Genomic DNA, 14,774 nt, shown 5'->3' on the forward strand with positions numbered 1-14,774 from the left:
CTCTTTCTTTTTCTTTTTTTTTCATATATTTATGTAACCTAATTTGAAGATCGGTCATTAAAATAATAACAAAAGTTCAAGCCTTAATAAAATTATTATTATTATTATATATATACATATATATTTGAATAAGGTTTTTCTTTTTAAAACAAAACAAAACAAAAAAAAATTACTTGCCAAAAAGTTATTGTTTTTTTTCTTTTATATCAACAAGTAAACCTCTTAGTATATCATTGGCAATTTTAATTCTTTCAATATCCTGGATAAGATATTGTAATATTTGATGTTTCGGCACCCTCTTTTTATTTTTTGTGTTTTCTTGATTTAACTGAGTCATCGTAGATTTTATGACTTTATTATTCGTAAAAGCAGCAGTAGTTGTATAATAATTATAGTTTCTGGGATATCGTACTAAGCTCTTTAATATTTCAAAATCTTCTTTAATAGTTTTCCTCCTTTTTTGTTCTGAAATCACATGTTTATGTTTTTGTACCTCTAATTTGGCTACTATATTCCGGTATTTGGTAGTCAATTCTTCTATCGACATAGCTGTGGGGGAATTCGGTTCAGTAAACGATTCCAACTTAATCCGCAGAGGTTTTGTAACGGTATTATTAACATCGGCAACCAAAATATCAGATGTGGTTGGTTGTTCTTGCTTACTATTAGCGGCACTAGCATTACTAGAATTCATTGTCTCGTGCACTGTATTTTCTACCTTTGTTGTAGTATCTTTTTTACTGTTATTAATACTGGTATTAGAGACTAAACTATCTAAAAATGTCTCGATTGCATTAGATTCATTAACACTCAATAGAGTGTGTGGCGGAAATTGTAACTTATTACCAATTTCCAAAGGAATTGAAGATTTCTGTGATATAGCATCTTTTTTTTTTTTAAAATTTTCTTGAAACGCTGTATTATTATTGTTGGTATCATTATTAAAAAGAATGTCTTTGGTTTCGCCCAATAGTGCATGTGTTTCACGATTTAATTTATCCATACTATGACTATCAACACTTTCATTTATTTTATGAGTTTTAAGCTCCTCATCGGGTGTTTCGGAAAAGTTATCATGAGTATACTCTATCTCATCACCATCATCATCATTATCATCATCACCATCATCATCATCACCATCATCATCACCATCATCATCACCATCATCATCATCATCATCATCATCATCATCATCATCATAATCATCATCCGCTTGTTCTGCTTCTTCATCATTGATATCCTCAAAAAAACTTTTTATGCTCTGAGTAAATGCTTCATCACTTGTTATGGTACTAAAAAAAGATGATAATTTATCTTCGTCTACGTTGTCGCCATTATTGATGATGTTAACATTACCAGATATCTTGTTTGGGCTAGAATTCAAAGCATTTGCGTCGATTATCGTTTTAGATCGAGAATCCAGTAATTTCCTACCAGGTTTGGCATCTGCAGTTTTAGGATTGTTAATAACATTAGAATTAGGGTTTTTGTTTGTTATATTTATTGATGTAGTATTATTGTTATGGTCATCATTATCATCATTATTGTTGAAGGTTCTATTAGGCGAAAACAAGCCTACCCTGTGAATTATATGGCCATTTGATGTGGTAGCTGTAGTAGACGGCGTGGTAACACTGGGGCCATCGATCATAGCATATGCAGTTTCAAAATCAATATTGAAATCAAATAGATCAAAAAAATTATCATCTGGAGATCTCATGATTTAAATAGTATTTGTACTTATATATATATATATATATATATGAAGATATAACTTGAACTAGCATATATAAATTCTTATGATTTTAGTCCTATTTTATTAAAGATTGACTTGAAAAGTTGGTAGCTAACCCTTAATCCACCAATGTGTTAATAGATAAACTATCTTTTTTTTTTTTTTTTTTTTTTTACCTTTGACCTTACACTTGCAAATATACTTTTAGTTGTAGGTTATTAATGTATAGAACAGTTTTGAAAAAACTATTAATTATCACAGCTGCGAAGAACCGAAGATAATATCAGATTACAGAAATCTTGATCGAGCAGTTTATTTATTTATTTATTTATCTATTTATTTATTTATTTATTTGCTAAATTTTTTCTTATATTTTTTTTTTATCACATGCATTGCACATGAAAATAAAAAAAGCAGCTATGTATACGCTTCTTAAAAGCAAACGGAAAAATAATCCTATTCGGTCTATTTCGGTATTGTCACTACCCACCGGAAACGTACGATCTGACCCTGGAAAAGAAAAATGGTTTCTCAGTCTTTAAGTTAAAAACTGATTTTTCACCGCTTGTGGTATCTAATGCAAACGATTCAATCCACTTCAATTTATGATGGATTTTTAATCCTTGGTTTCTGATTCTCAACTTTTCAACAAAGGTATACTTCTTAGTGTATCTTATTATAGTCACCATATCAGACATTTCTGTATTTATAGACCATTTACAAACTGCCAAATCTTTAAAAATAGAAGAAGAATCTTCCGTCTTATGTAAATTGTTAATAGTCATTACAGAAGGCTCAATCGGGGAAACTAACCTTAGGCACGTGCCATCCGGGTAAAATCTCAAGTATCTATAATATGTGATCATATGAATTGGATTTAATAAAGATGACGATCCTTCAGGTATGGCACCATATCTTAAATAATTATTCACACTAATATATACCCCTTCAAACTTAATAAATGGTCTATCTTGTAACATCCTATAATAATTATCAGTGTACTGTTCATTCAACACCTTGTTAAATTCTACTTGTTCAATAGGTGATAAAGTATGAAAAATATCATAGCTATAAACTTGCTTTTTGTATATTATTTGACTAGCCACCAAAAAACTAAATGTTGCATATTTATGGGAAAAACATAATTTATTGAACATGTGACACGACAATGATAAATTAACCCATGATTCCGAAGATAATTTAATCACTTCTCCTATTATTTGCGATAATATCTCTGGTGGTAACATATCTAATATAAAACAAGGTACTATTGCATCCTTAGTTGTATTTTCCTCTATTTGATCGGTCTCTTCACCCGCTACCAAAGCATTTTGATCAGATGTTAGGGTCAAATTGTCTTTAAATTTTTTTTCAATTTCATATTCGGTTCGAATTTTTTCTCTATATACTTTTTCAATATTGGGGTTCAATTTTAATGCTTGTCTATAAAACCTAATAGCGTCCATCATAGACCCAGTAGTTTCCTTGGAAATACCATTTTCCCATAACTGTAAAGCTGATGTGTTATTATTAATATTGTGGATTGTGTTCATTTTTCCATTTTTCTCCTCTCCCCTCTTTTCTATTCTTATCGATTAAATACCTAAGATTGAAATGGTATAGTAATAACCTCGTTTTTAATTTATTTCTACCATTTTGTTGGCCTATCCATAAATAAAAATACTTGATAAGTATATTTAATGTTGTTATATTTGTTACTTACCCAAAATAAAAAGGGATATACGCGTATAGTCCAGATGTCCATGAACGGAATAGTTCGGATTTAAAGCGTTATTCCATTCCATTGTGATTTCATTCCAAATAAGATTGAAAAAGGAAAAGAGACAAAAAAATTCCTCTTCTGTTCTTGTAAAATCATATATTTCAATATCAATCCAAATAAAGCTTAAATACCCGATGTATTACGTACAATTAAACAGAAGTCAGTTCTGTAACTAAACAAGAATAAAGCTTTTTTTTTGTTTATTAGAGCCCATTGTATCAAAACTAGCATATGCATAAATTTATATAAGTAATTTTCAATGGTAGGAGTAAATGACACAAAAAAAAAAAAAAAAAAAAAAAAAAAAAAAAAAAAAAAAAAGACAAAACCTGATTTATATATGGAATATAAATAGTAAAATTAATCCATACAATTTTATGCTCGGTTATAATGTTTTAATAATTAATAATTGAATGTGTTACCGATTAATCTGATTATAGTTTTAAAACTTGACAGTTTGATTGGTTGATTGTATATTATGAGTCACTTGATTCAACTCTTATAAATATACGACATGGAAATCATAAATAGGGTTTTATTTTATTATTTTATTTTTTTTTTTTTACTTCCCCCTTCTCAAATATAAGGTTAATGTTGAAAACATTTATCACGATCAAAACGAAAATGAATAACTTACAAATATGGTTTTTAATTTTTAACCTTGTCTTTATTGTGTATCCAAAAGTAACACAAGCTAAGGACCTTAGTAGTGCCATTGGTGTATCATGTTTCTATTTGTACTCAAACAATCTAGAAAAATACCCATTTGATTGCCCAGTTCCAGATTTACATCAAAAATGTCTCTGTACAAATGAAGTTTATATGCTTTCAGTTTTAAACTGTATAGATTATGGAGCTCGGAATTCAGAAGATGTTACTAAAGCTTATAACTATTTAATTGATGTCTGTAAAAATCAAGCCAATGTGGATTTACAATTTGATCAAATAGTTCAAATTTTCAAGGAAAGACAATCTGATTTCAAAACCATGGAAGCTCAAAATGCTGATTATAATGTCTATTTAGATGAAATTACTAAGTACCAGTTAGAAAATCCAGATATAAAGGGAATGGAGGTTGAGGAATTCCAATTGCAACATCCAATATACATTAATACAACTGAATATCAACTAGCATTACAAGTTGTTCAAAGCATATTACACAATAAACAACTTAGTAAACATATGGGAATAATGATGCTACTTTATTGGGGTATTTTGGTCTTTATTGGCCTAGCCATTAATATAATTAAATGGACTTTCCCCCGCTTACTTTTTCGAATGAATAGGATTAAGTTGTTTAGATGGCTGAGAAAATACCTAATTGAACTACAGTTTTTTGAACACAAAGCGATTGCTCCCAATGAAAGTAAAACTGAGCATGATATTAATATCAATAGTGCTTCGTTTACAAGCAATAGAGAATTGGAAGGTCATAAAAAAAATATTGTTAACAATAACTATAATAAGAACGTAATTTTTAAAAATATCATTTCAGTAATGGTCCCCACAAGGATCGAATCAGTCATTATTTTGGGTTACTTTATATTAATGGCGATTTTTATTTGTTCTATGTACGTTTCTGTTGAAGCAAATATTATTTATAAAAATGGAAGTAGAGCATTGAGGTACTTGTTTATTGCAGATAGATCTGGTATTATTGCGATAACCCAATATCCCCTAATATGTTTAACTGCTGGGAGAAATAATATCTTAGCTATCCCCACAGGATGGAATTCCAAAACATTTGGCATCTTTCATAAATATATTTCACGCATTGTATTTGTCATCATCTGTATACATGGCACTTGTTATCTGTTGTTTGCATCAGAAAATAGCAATCATAAAGACAAAGGTTTTTTTTTTAAATGGAACCCTGCCAATATTTCGTGTGCATCTGGGGCTTTCATACTTTTATTATCCTCCAAGTTTATTAGAAACTACAGTTATGAATTATTTAAAATCTTACATGGGATTTTATCTATGGCATTTTTTATGGGAACCTATTATCATATCATTGCTTTAGGATGGCTGGCATTTTGGTATTTTGCAGTTTTTATTTGGATAACTGATTATCTTGTTAGAATAACGAAGATTATATATTCGGGCGGTTTATTGTGGGCAGAATGTGAAGCAGTTATGGATCATGATAATCCCACAAATGTGCACTCAATTAAAATAATTATTTCACATTCTGGATGGTGGAGACCGTACCCAGGATGTTACGTGTTTCTTTATTTTTTAGAGCCTACCATTTTTTGGGAATCACATCCATTTATGGTTGTTGAGCCTTCAAAGGAAGAATTATCAGATAAATTGGTATTCTTTATTAGGGTGGGAAATGGTGTAACTAGAAAATTGGGTGATTTGATTTTGAAAAACGCGAAACAAATTAAGAACATCCCAGTTTTCGTGGAGGGGCCATATGGTTCTTGTTTAGCTCTTGGCTCATATAACAATGGGCTATTTTATGCAGGTGGTCTTGGAATTACTGCAATTTACACCTTGGCATTGGACTTGGCTAAAAAATACAAGTCTGATATATTATTAAAGACTAGAGTTGAAGGTTCGAAAGAAGTAAGTGTACCAAATAATATCGATATTGATAAGCAGGTCATCAAGATGGATCCAATGATTCGAGTTTTATGGTGCATACCACATATCCACTATTTAGAGATTTGTGTAGATGAAATTATGGCTTTGGCAAATGTCAGCCAAGAATTAGTACTAATAGACATTTATGTCACCAGACTAGATAATGAAGATATAAAATATTGCCAAACTTTAGAATCTGGAATTTTAACGCCTCATAATAAGCAGATTATTGGACCCCTTGATGCTCTGAGTAGTGTTAAAATAAACGAAGTGTCAGGCACAGCATTAGTTCCCAGTGGATATATTGATTATTGGGAAAGTGCAGCATTAAAGGATGAACATAACTATACAACCGCCTTTTATGAAATACAGCAACGAGTCAAACCGCGTCAAAATGGTAGTCAACTTTCTGAGAAAAAATTAACTGCAGCTGCTGTTTCTACCTTGGCGAGTAGTGACAACTGTACGGAAACTTATGAAATCAATGCAATACACAAAAGCACTAGTTCTCTAGGTGTTGAAAGTAACATATTAATAGCGCTGAATAATCACTTAGTTGAAAATACTACTATTAAAGTAGCATCTCCCGTGAACAGCGAGGAGCAGCATAGCATTGAGCTTGGTAGTGATATTAAACATACTACTATTAGTAATAACAAGATAGAATTTTTGGAGGTTGAAAAAGTTTTTACGCCTGAGATGGATCAAGTAAAGGAAATACTAGACAAGTTAGTGCCAAATGTATACGTTCACTTTGGTAATAAGCCACGTATCTCAGAAATAGTTTTAAGGCAAGTAGATATATTGGAAGGGTCTGTTGCTATAGTATCTTGTGGGCCATCTTTAATGAATAGAGACGTCAAAGCTGGTTATTTACAGACATTATCTACCTGGAGAAAAGACAAAGAAAGAGTTTATTATTTTGAAAAAGAGTTAGCTTGGTAAAAGATTGATGGAGAAGGCTTATATACAATCTTGATGCGTATCTACGTGAAAACATCGCTAATTAACCCGTATATGGCATCGCAAAATTGGATGAGTATATCATTGCTAAGCTACAATATATATTTCGTATAAAGTTATACAGCGTGTACCCTTGGCGAAAAGAACCAAGAAAAAAAAAGAAAAAAAAAAGAAAAAAGAAAAAAAAAAAAAATAGAACAAGGCAAAATAAAGACTGAGCATTTCCTGAAAATACGAAGCATTCTTTTCCTTTTATTGCTTTCCTTTTTCTCATATTTTTATATCGACAAAAAAAATAAAAACGAAAAAAGAAAAAAAAAATGGATCCTGAATCTGCTGCTATAAACAATGCTACAGAAGCTTTTAACATAGAAAAACTAAACATTCTGCAGGCCATACAATCTGGAATAAATAATGAAAATGTGAATATACTCGAAGAAGAAGATGATGATGATGATGGCGATGACGATGATGATGACGATGATAGCGGATATTCTTCAAGCATATTAGAAGACTACACGGAATATGACAACGATAATAAGTCTATATTATTAAGACAAGCACAAGAAGAGTGGGAACAATCTTTACAGCAGCTATCAGAAGCCTTGAATTGGGTCATATTCCCGCTACTAGGTAAATTTTTGGGCAGGAGATGTGCACATAATATATGGAGATCTTTTATGGAATACTTATATAGCAAGAATTAATTATTTTTGAAAAGGTAAAAGAAATAATGGGATGTCAAGTGTTATGTAATGATAGTTATCGGCATATATAAATGTATACATAAGATTAATTGCCAACTCATTTTTAATGCTTTAGATGTTCCAGATACTTGTGACACTCGATAGCTTATGGCGTGATAAAGAATAGTGGGGAAAAAAGATGGTTGAACACGGAGGGGAATTTTCTAAAAACATCACGTGATAAATGTTTTGTTTACAAGTGCGGGGAGAGGCAAGTGAAACTACGGACATAGGGAATATAAGAGTCTCGGTATAATATATATATATTTTTTTTTTCCTAGACAAAAACGACGATTTTTAATTCCGGTAACAAAAATGAAATATCTCAGTGAAAAAAAAAAAAAAAAAAATAAAATAAAATCATTGATAATAATAGTTGTTTTTTTTTTTTTTTTTTTTTATTTTATTTTATTATGTATCATTTTCTTATCTTCCCTCCAATCAACTTGTTTGTTCAACTATTTTTGAATACTGTTAAACTTAAATTGCAGTATATATATGCATAGGTTATTGACTGGAGTGCCATATAACATTATCGTTCATGCGTTTATTGGTACTTTCACTTCCATTTTTTTTGAAGTTAATAGCACCGTTGATAATAGTCCAAATAATATTACTTTTATTTAGTCCAAAATATCAAAGGATACAGCCTTTTCAATGGTATTATAAGAAAATATACAGACCACTTTTAATAAATCCAGACAGCTACAGGTGGAAATATGGGTTAGTACCCTTGCTATATTTGTCCATATACTTTTATCTAGCTGGGTACCTCTATTTCTATAAAATAAGTTTATACTTAGATGAACCAATTTGGGAAGTTTGGGGCCTAGCTCCCATTTTAATTGTTTTGCCGATAATATTTGGTATCAAGTGTGTATTAAGTTCATATTCCACACCTCTTGATTCTCCTAAAAACTTTTTTTTCCCATATGATAACATTCTATATTATCCTAATACTTATTGTCAAACATGTAAGAAGGTAAAGCCAGCACGGTCAAAGCATTGTTCTGTGTGTAATAAATGTATTGCTTTCCAAGATCACCATTGCATTTGGCTAGCATGCTGTATTAGTGGGGATAATTACAAATACTTTATAACATTTGTATTTAGCAATTGGTTAATTTTAACATATGGTGGATTAAGATTGTTCTTTGTCATTACTAATAGCACCAACAATTATTCAGGTAATAGATATTTGGTGAAAAAATATATATTTAGTTTGATAATTTTATGCATATTATTTTCCCTCGTTTTAACCTGGTTCTTATATACCCAACTAATGCTAATTAAGGATGGTATGACAACCAATGAATCAGATAAATGGTTTGATGTTCATGAATTAATAAGAAATAAACAATTAATTCAACGAATTAGTGACGGCGGATATTATTACATTTATGAAAAGTTATCAAATAAAAATAGCAATAGTAATTTTAATAAGTCACAAGACGTTAATACAAATTGCGTATATGTTTTGTCATTAAATTCATATGATGATAAGATTTACAAGTTATTCCGACAAGATTATGAATATGTAGAGTCACCCGTTTTTATCACTAACATCTATGATTATGGTGGGTTTTCAAAGAATTTTAAAGTATTTATGGGATAGTGATTTGTACAAATAATTTTAAATTCCAAGAACAGTTAACAAATGCTATGCTTAGGCGATGATGGGATATATCTTTTATTTTTTGTTTTTTGTTTTTTTATTACACGGACATCTACTTATGATTCCGAATACCGAACGGATAAGTGTTTTTTTTTTTTATTATTTTATTTTATTTTGGATGTAAATATGCACACGTGATAAAATATTTTATTTGTGTGGTATTCTGCGATGGTTTCTATCATCAACCCACTTTTTTTTTTTTGTGTGTGTTTCTAACATTTTTGATGACTCTTCATTTTATTTCAATATTCAGGATTTCTTATGCCCTTTAAAATTAATATTAAAAACTGCATTCAAAAACCCTTTCTGGAAAAAATTTTTTTTTTTTTTTTTTTTTTTCCCCTTCTTTGCTCTTATTTTTATTTTCACTATAAGAATGGTAACTATTATCATCAACTTATTTTCTACTGATTGAAAAATAAAAACTAACAGTGTAATAAAAAAAAAACACACACACACTTAATTGAATAACAACAACAAAAATGACTACTGAAATTGCCAAAGTTAAGATCTTGGGCAAAGAAATTATTCATGTTGGATATGATGTTTCATCACATCTAATCAACACAATTTTAAACAACTGTAAATCATCAACTTACGTTATGATCTACGATTCCAACGTTGAAAAAGTTCCCTTACTAGATGATTTAAAAAGTAATTTTCACAAACAATTGAATCCGGAATCACAAAGATTATTAACCTATGTCGTTAAGCCAGGTGAAGCTAACAAGACTAGAGAAACCAAAGCTGATATAGAAGACTACTTATTATCAAAAGGTTGTACCCGTGACACTGTCATTATAGCTGTTGGTGGTGGTGTTATAGGTGATATGATTGGTTTTGTTGCCAGTACTTTTATGAGGGGGGTTAGAGTTGTTCAAGTACCAACGTCTCTATTGGCTATGGTTGATTCCTCAATCGGTGGTAAAACTGCTGTTGATACTCCCTTGGGTAAAAACTTTGTTGGTTCGTTTTGGCAACCACAATTTGTCTTAGTTGATATCAAATGGTTAGAAACCTTGCCAAAGAGAGAATTCATCAATGGGATTGGTGAAGTTATTAAAACCGCTGCTATCTGGAATGCAGACGAATTTAGTCGTTTGGAATCTAATGCAGATTGTTTCTTAAAAGTTGTCAACAACCAAAAGAAAATGACCAATGGGGGGTTCTATACCAATATAAAATTGATTTTGGATCATATTTTCAAGTTGGTTTTAGAAAGTATCAAAGTTAAAGCAGAGGTTGTTTCTTCTGATGAACGTGAACTTGGTCTAAGAAATTTATTGAATTTTGGTCATTCAATTGGTCATGCTTATGAAGCCATTTTGACTCCACAAGCATTACACGGTGAATGTGTTTCTATTGGTATGATCAAAGAAGCTGAATTATCACGTTATTTAAATATTTTAAGCCCAACCCAGGTGGCCCGTTTAACTAAAATTTTGGCAGCTTATGGACTACCAATTTCTCCTGACGAAAAGTGGTTTAAAGAATTGACTTTACACAAAAAGACTCCGTTGGACACCTTGTTAAAGAAAATGAGCATTGATAAAAAAAATGATGGTTCAAAGAAAAAAGTTGTTTTATTGGAAACCATTGGTAAATGCTATGGTACCTCTGCTCATTATGTTTCCGATGAAGACTTGCGTGTTGTTTTAACTGATGAAATTCTAGTTTTCCCATTTAGTAACATACCAACCAAGCCTGTTACTATCACACCACCTGGTTCTAAATCTATTTCTAATAGAGCCTTGGTATTAGCCTGTTTAGGTAAGGGTCTTTGTAGAATTAAGAATTTATTACATTCTGATGATACCAAGCATATGTTAGAAGCTGTTTCCAGCTTGAAAGGTGCCAATATTACATGGGAGAATAATGGCGAAACGGTGGTTGTTGACGGTAAAGGGGGTGATTTTATTTCTGCTGAAGAACCAATCTATTTGGGTAATGCCGGGACTGCCTCTAGATTTTTGACTTCGGTCGCTGCCTTGGTTTCTGCGTCTGCCTCCAAGGATTATGTTATTTTAACTGGTAATGCTAGAATGCAAGAGAGACCAATTGGTCCATTGGTTGATGCTTTGTCATCTAATGGTGTTGAAATTGAATATATGAAAAAGAAAGGCTCGTTGCCTTTAAAGATTAACACCTCTAAATCTATCTTCAAGGGTGGTAGAATTGAATTGGCTGCCACTGTCTCCTCTCAGTATGTTTCATCCATTTTAATGTGTGCGCCATATGCTGAAAATCCAGTCACCTTATCTTTAGTTGGTGGTAAACCGATTTCTCAGTTATATATCGACATGACCATTAAAATGATGGAAAGATTTGGTGTAACTGTAGAGAAGTCCACCACTGAAGCTTACACTTACCATATTCCAAAGGGGCACTATATCAATCCATCTGAATACGTTATCGAAAGTGACGCATCAAGCGCAACCTATCCGTTGGCTTTTGCAGCTATGACTGGGTCTACTGTCACTGTGCCAAATATTGGTAGTGAATCTTTACAAGGAGATGCAAGCTTTGCTGTAGATGTTTTAAAACCCATGGGTTGTACTGTTACTCAAACAGCAACATCTACTACGGTTACCGGTCCCAAAATTGGCGAGTTGAAACCTTTACCATATGTTGATATGGAACCAATGACTGATGCATTTTTAACTGCGTGCGTTGTTGCTGCCGTTGCTAGCAATAATTCCGGCGATGGTAATAGTGCTACAACTACTATTGAAGGTATTGCTAACCAAAGAGTTAAAGAATGTAACAGGATTTTGGCCATGATCAATGAGTTAAAAAAATTTGGTGTTAAAGCGTCTGAATTGCCTGACGGCATCAAAGTTGAGGCTGTTGCATCCATTACTGATTTGCAAGTTCCACAATCAGTTTGTACTTATGACGATCATCGTGTTGCCATGAGTTTTTCCTTGTTGGCCGGTATGGTCCAAAGTTCTCCTGTCAAGCCAGTAAGAATTTTAGAAAGAAGAACCACAGGTAAAACTTGGCCCGGTTGGTGGGATGTTTTGCACAGTCAGCTAGGTGCTCAATTGGATGGTGCTGAACCTATAACCTTTTCTGAACTTTCTAACACAGATAAGCATCCATCAGTTGTTCTAATTGGTATGAGAGCTGCTGGGAAAACCACTGTTTCTAATTGGTGCGCTAACGCGTTAGACTATAAATTGATGGATTTGGATGTTGAATTTGAAAAAAGATACTGTCCAAAAGATGTTACTATTAAAGAATTTGTCGCTACTCATGGTTGGGAAGATTTCCGCGCCAAGGAAGCTGCATTGTTTGAAGATGTAATTGCGAACTATGGTGACAAAGGCTATGTCTTTTCAACTGGAGGTGGCATTGTAGAAAGTGCTGAGAGTAGAAAATACTTGAAAAAATTTGCCTTTGAAGAAAATGGATTGGTTTTGCACTTACACCGTGATATTGAGGAAACTATTAAGTTCTTAAACAAGGACCCAACAAGACCAGCCTACTCCGAAGATATCGGACAGGTTTGGCAAAGGAGAGAAAAATGGTACGAAGAATGTTGTAATTATGTTTTCTATGCTAATCACTGTGATACCCAAACTGAGTTTAATGAATTAAGGAGGAACTTTGATTTTTTTGTCAAAAGAATAACTAGACAGGTTAAAGTTGAGATTCCTACTAGGAGATCTGCCTTTGTTTGTTTAACGTTTGCTGATTTAAGTAATCATTTAACTGAATTGGAAGAAATTGTTTATGGTTGCGACGCAGTTGAGCTAAGAGTTGATCACTTGAAAGATTATTCTCCAGATTTTGTTAAAAAGCAAATTACTTTATTAAGAATGTGTACTGACTCGTTGCCTATTATTTTCACAATTAGAACCAAGAAACAAGGCGGTAAGTTTCCAGATGAAGACTACAAAGCTATCAATGACTTATACACAGTAGCATTGAAAAGCGCTGTTGAATATATTGATTTAGAATTAACGTTGCCAATTGATCTACAGTATCATGTGTTGAATAATAAAGGAACCACTACCAAGGTTATTGGTTCACACCATGATTTTGCTGCAAATTTCCCTTGGACCCATTCCGAATGGGAGAACAGATATAACCAGGCAGTCTCTATGGATGTTGACATTGTTAAATTTGTTGGGACTGCATGTCATTTCCAAGATAACTTACAATTGGAAGACTTTAGACTAAAACATACGACTAAACCATTAATTCTTATTAACATGACCGATAGAGGGAAGATTTCTAGAGTTTTGAACACAATCTTGACACCGGTTACCAGTAAATTATTACCATCTTCTGCTGCCCCTGGTCAATTAACATTGGCTGAAATCAACCAAATGTATCACAACTTGGGCGGTGACTTAATCTCTAAGAAATTTTTTGTAATTGGTCAACCTATTGGTCATTCCAGGTCTCCAATTTTACACAATACAGGGTATAAAATTTTGGGTCTACCATATAAGTTTGAAAAATTTGAAACTGATGATGTTGAAAAAGTTAAACAAAAATTATTGAGCGATGAGAGTGTTGGCGGTTTAGCTGTTACTATTCCCCTAAAATTGGATATTATGAAGTACATGGATGAACTAAGTGATGCTGCCAAAACTATTGGTGCCGTAAACACGGTGATTCCATTAGGTCATGGTAAGTTCAAAGGTGATAACACTGATTGGTTGGGCATTTTCAATTCTCTGGTCAATAATGGTGTTCCAATTAAGTTGCCAAATGATACGTGCGGTTTAATCGTTGGTGCAGGTGGTACTTCAAGGGCAGCTGTATATGCATTAAAAAAATCGGGATGTTCAAAGATTTATATGGTGAATAGAACTTCTTCTAAATTACATGATTTGAAAAAGGATTTCCCAGAGGATTTCCATATAGAAGTTGTTGATTCTGATTCTCAAATTGGAGAAATCAAAGAACCAATTTCTGTTGCAGTGAGCTGTGTACCAGCGGATAAAGCTTTAGATGAGAGTTTGGTTTCTAAGTTAAAAAAATTGTTAGCTAAGACTGACGATAGTAAGGTTGGGTTTAAATCCACATTGTTAGAAGCTGCTTATAAACCAAGTTATACTCCAATCATGAAACTTGCTAAGGAGGAATATGATTGGAATGTTATACCAGGTTGTACCATGTTGGTTTATCAAGGTGTAGCCCAATTCGAGCAATGGACTGGTTTCAAACCACCTTTTAAAGCCATTTTCGATGAAGTTACAAAGAAATGAAATGCCTAGTTGATTGAAGTTTGTTTATATTTTGTATGTTTAGACTTTATCTCTGTTA

At 32.3% G+C, this 14,774-nt stretch overlaps 6 protein-coding genes across 6 annotated transcripts; 4 read left to right on the top strand and 2 right to left on the bottom strand.

The window, feature by feature from the left end:
- Window positions 1-184: 184 nt before the first annotated feature.
- Window positions 185-1,720, bottom strand: INO2 (Ino2p; the record flags this gene model as incomplete). The annotated part of the gene is made up of 1 exon (XM_046080532.1): window positions 185-1,720. The coding sequence occupies one exon, from the start codon at window positions 1,718-1,720 to the stop codon at window positions 185-187; it is 1,536 nt and encodes a 511-aa protein (XP_045935866.1).
- A 497-nt stretch (window positions 1,721-2,217) lies between these two features.
- On the bottom strand, window positions 2,218-3,288 carry HRT3 (SCF ubiquitin ligase complex subunit HRT3; the record flags this gene model as incomplete). The annotated part of the gene is made up of 1 exon (XM_046080533.1): window positions 2,218-3,288. One exon carries the CDS (start codon window positions 3,286-3,288, stop codon window positions 2,218-2,220), a length of 1,071 nt encoding a protein of 356 aa, XP_045935867.1.
- An 854-nt stretch (window positions 3,289-4,142) lies between these two features.
- On the top strand, window positions 4,143-7,055 carry SCDLUD_001720 (ferric reductase family protein; the record flags this gene model as incomplete). Its single annotated transcript, XM_046080534.1, has 1 exon — window positions 4,143-7,055. The coding sequence occupies one exon, from the start codon at window positions 4,143-4,145 to the stop codon at window positions 7,053-7,055; it is 2,913 nt and encodes a 970-aa protein (XP_045935868.1).
- A 338-nt stretch (window positions 7,056-7,393) lies between these two features.
- MIM2 (Mim2p) lies at window positions 7,394-7,780 on the top strand (the record flags this gene model as incomplete). Its single annotated transcript, XM_046076857.1, has 1 exon — window positions 7,394-7,780. One exon carries the CDS (start codon window positions 7,394-7,396, stop codon window positions 7,778-7,780), a length of 387 nt encoding a protein of 128 aa, XP_045935869.1.
- A 580-nt stretch (window positions 7,781-8,360) lies between these two features.
- On the top strand, window positions 8,361-9,434 carry SWF1 (palmitoyltransferase SWF1; the record flags this gene model as incomplete). Its single annotated transcript, XM_046081453.1, has 1 exon — window positions 8,361-9,434. One exon carries the CDS (start codon window positions 8,361-8,363, stop codon window positions 9,432-9,434), a length of 1,074 nt encoding a protein of 357 aa, XP_045935870.1.
- Window positions 9,435-9,976: 542 nt separating this feature from the next.
- Window positions 9,977-14,716, top strand: ARO1 (pentafunctional protein ARO1p; the record flags this gene model as incomplete). The annotated part of the gene is made up of 1 exon (XM_046080535.1): window positions 9,977-14,716. One exon carries the CDS (start codon window positions 9,977-9,979, stop codon window positions 14,714-14,716), a length of 4,740 nt encoding a protein of 1,579 aa, XP_045935871.1.
- Between the last annotated feature and the right edge of the window lie 58 nt (window positions 14,717-14,774).

Source organism: Saccharomycodes ludwigii, chromosome II (genome assembly GCF_020623625.1).
Source record: "Saccharomycodes ludwigii strain NBRC 1722 chromosome II, whole genome shotgun sequence".
Classification (NCBI taxonomy): Eukaryota; Fungi; Ascomycota; class Saccharomycetes; order Saccharomycodales; family Saccharomycodaceae; genus Saccharomycodes; species Saccharomycodes ludwigii.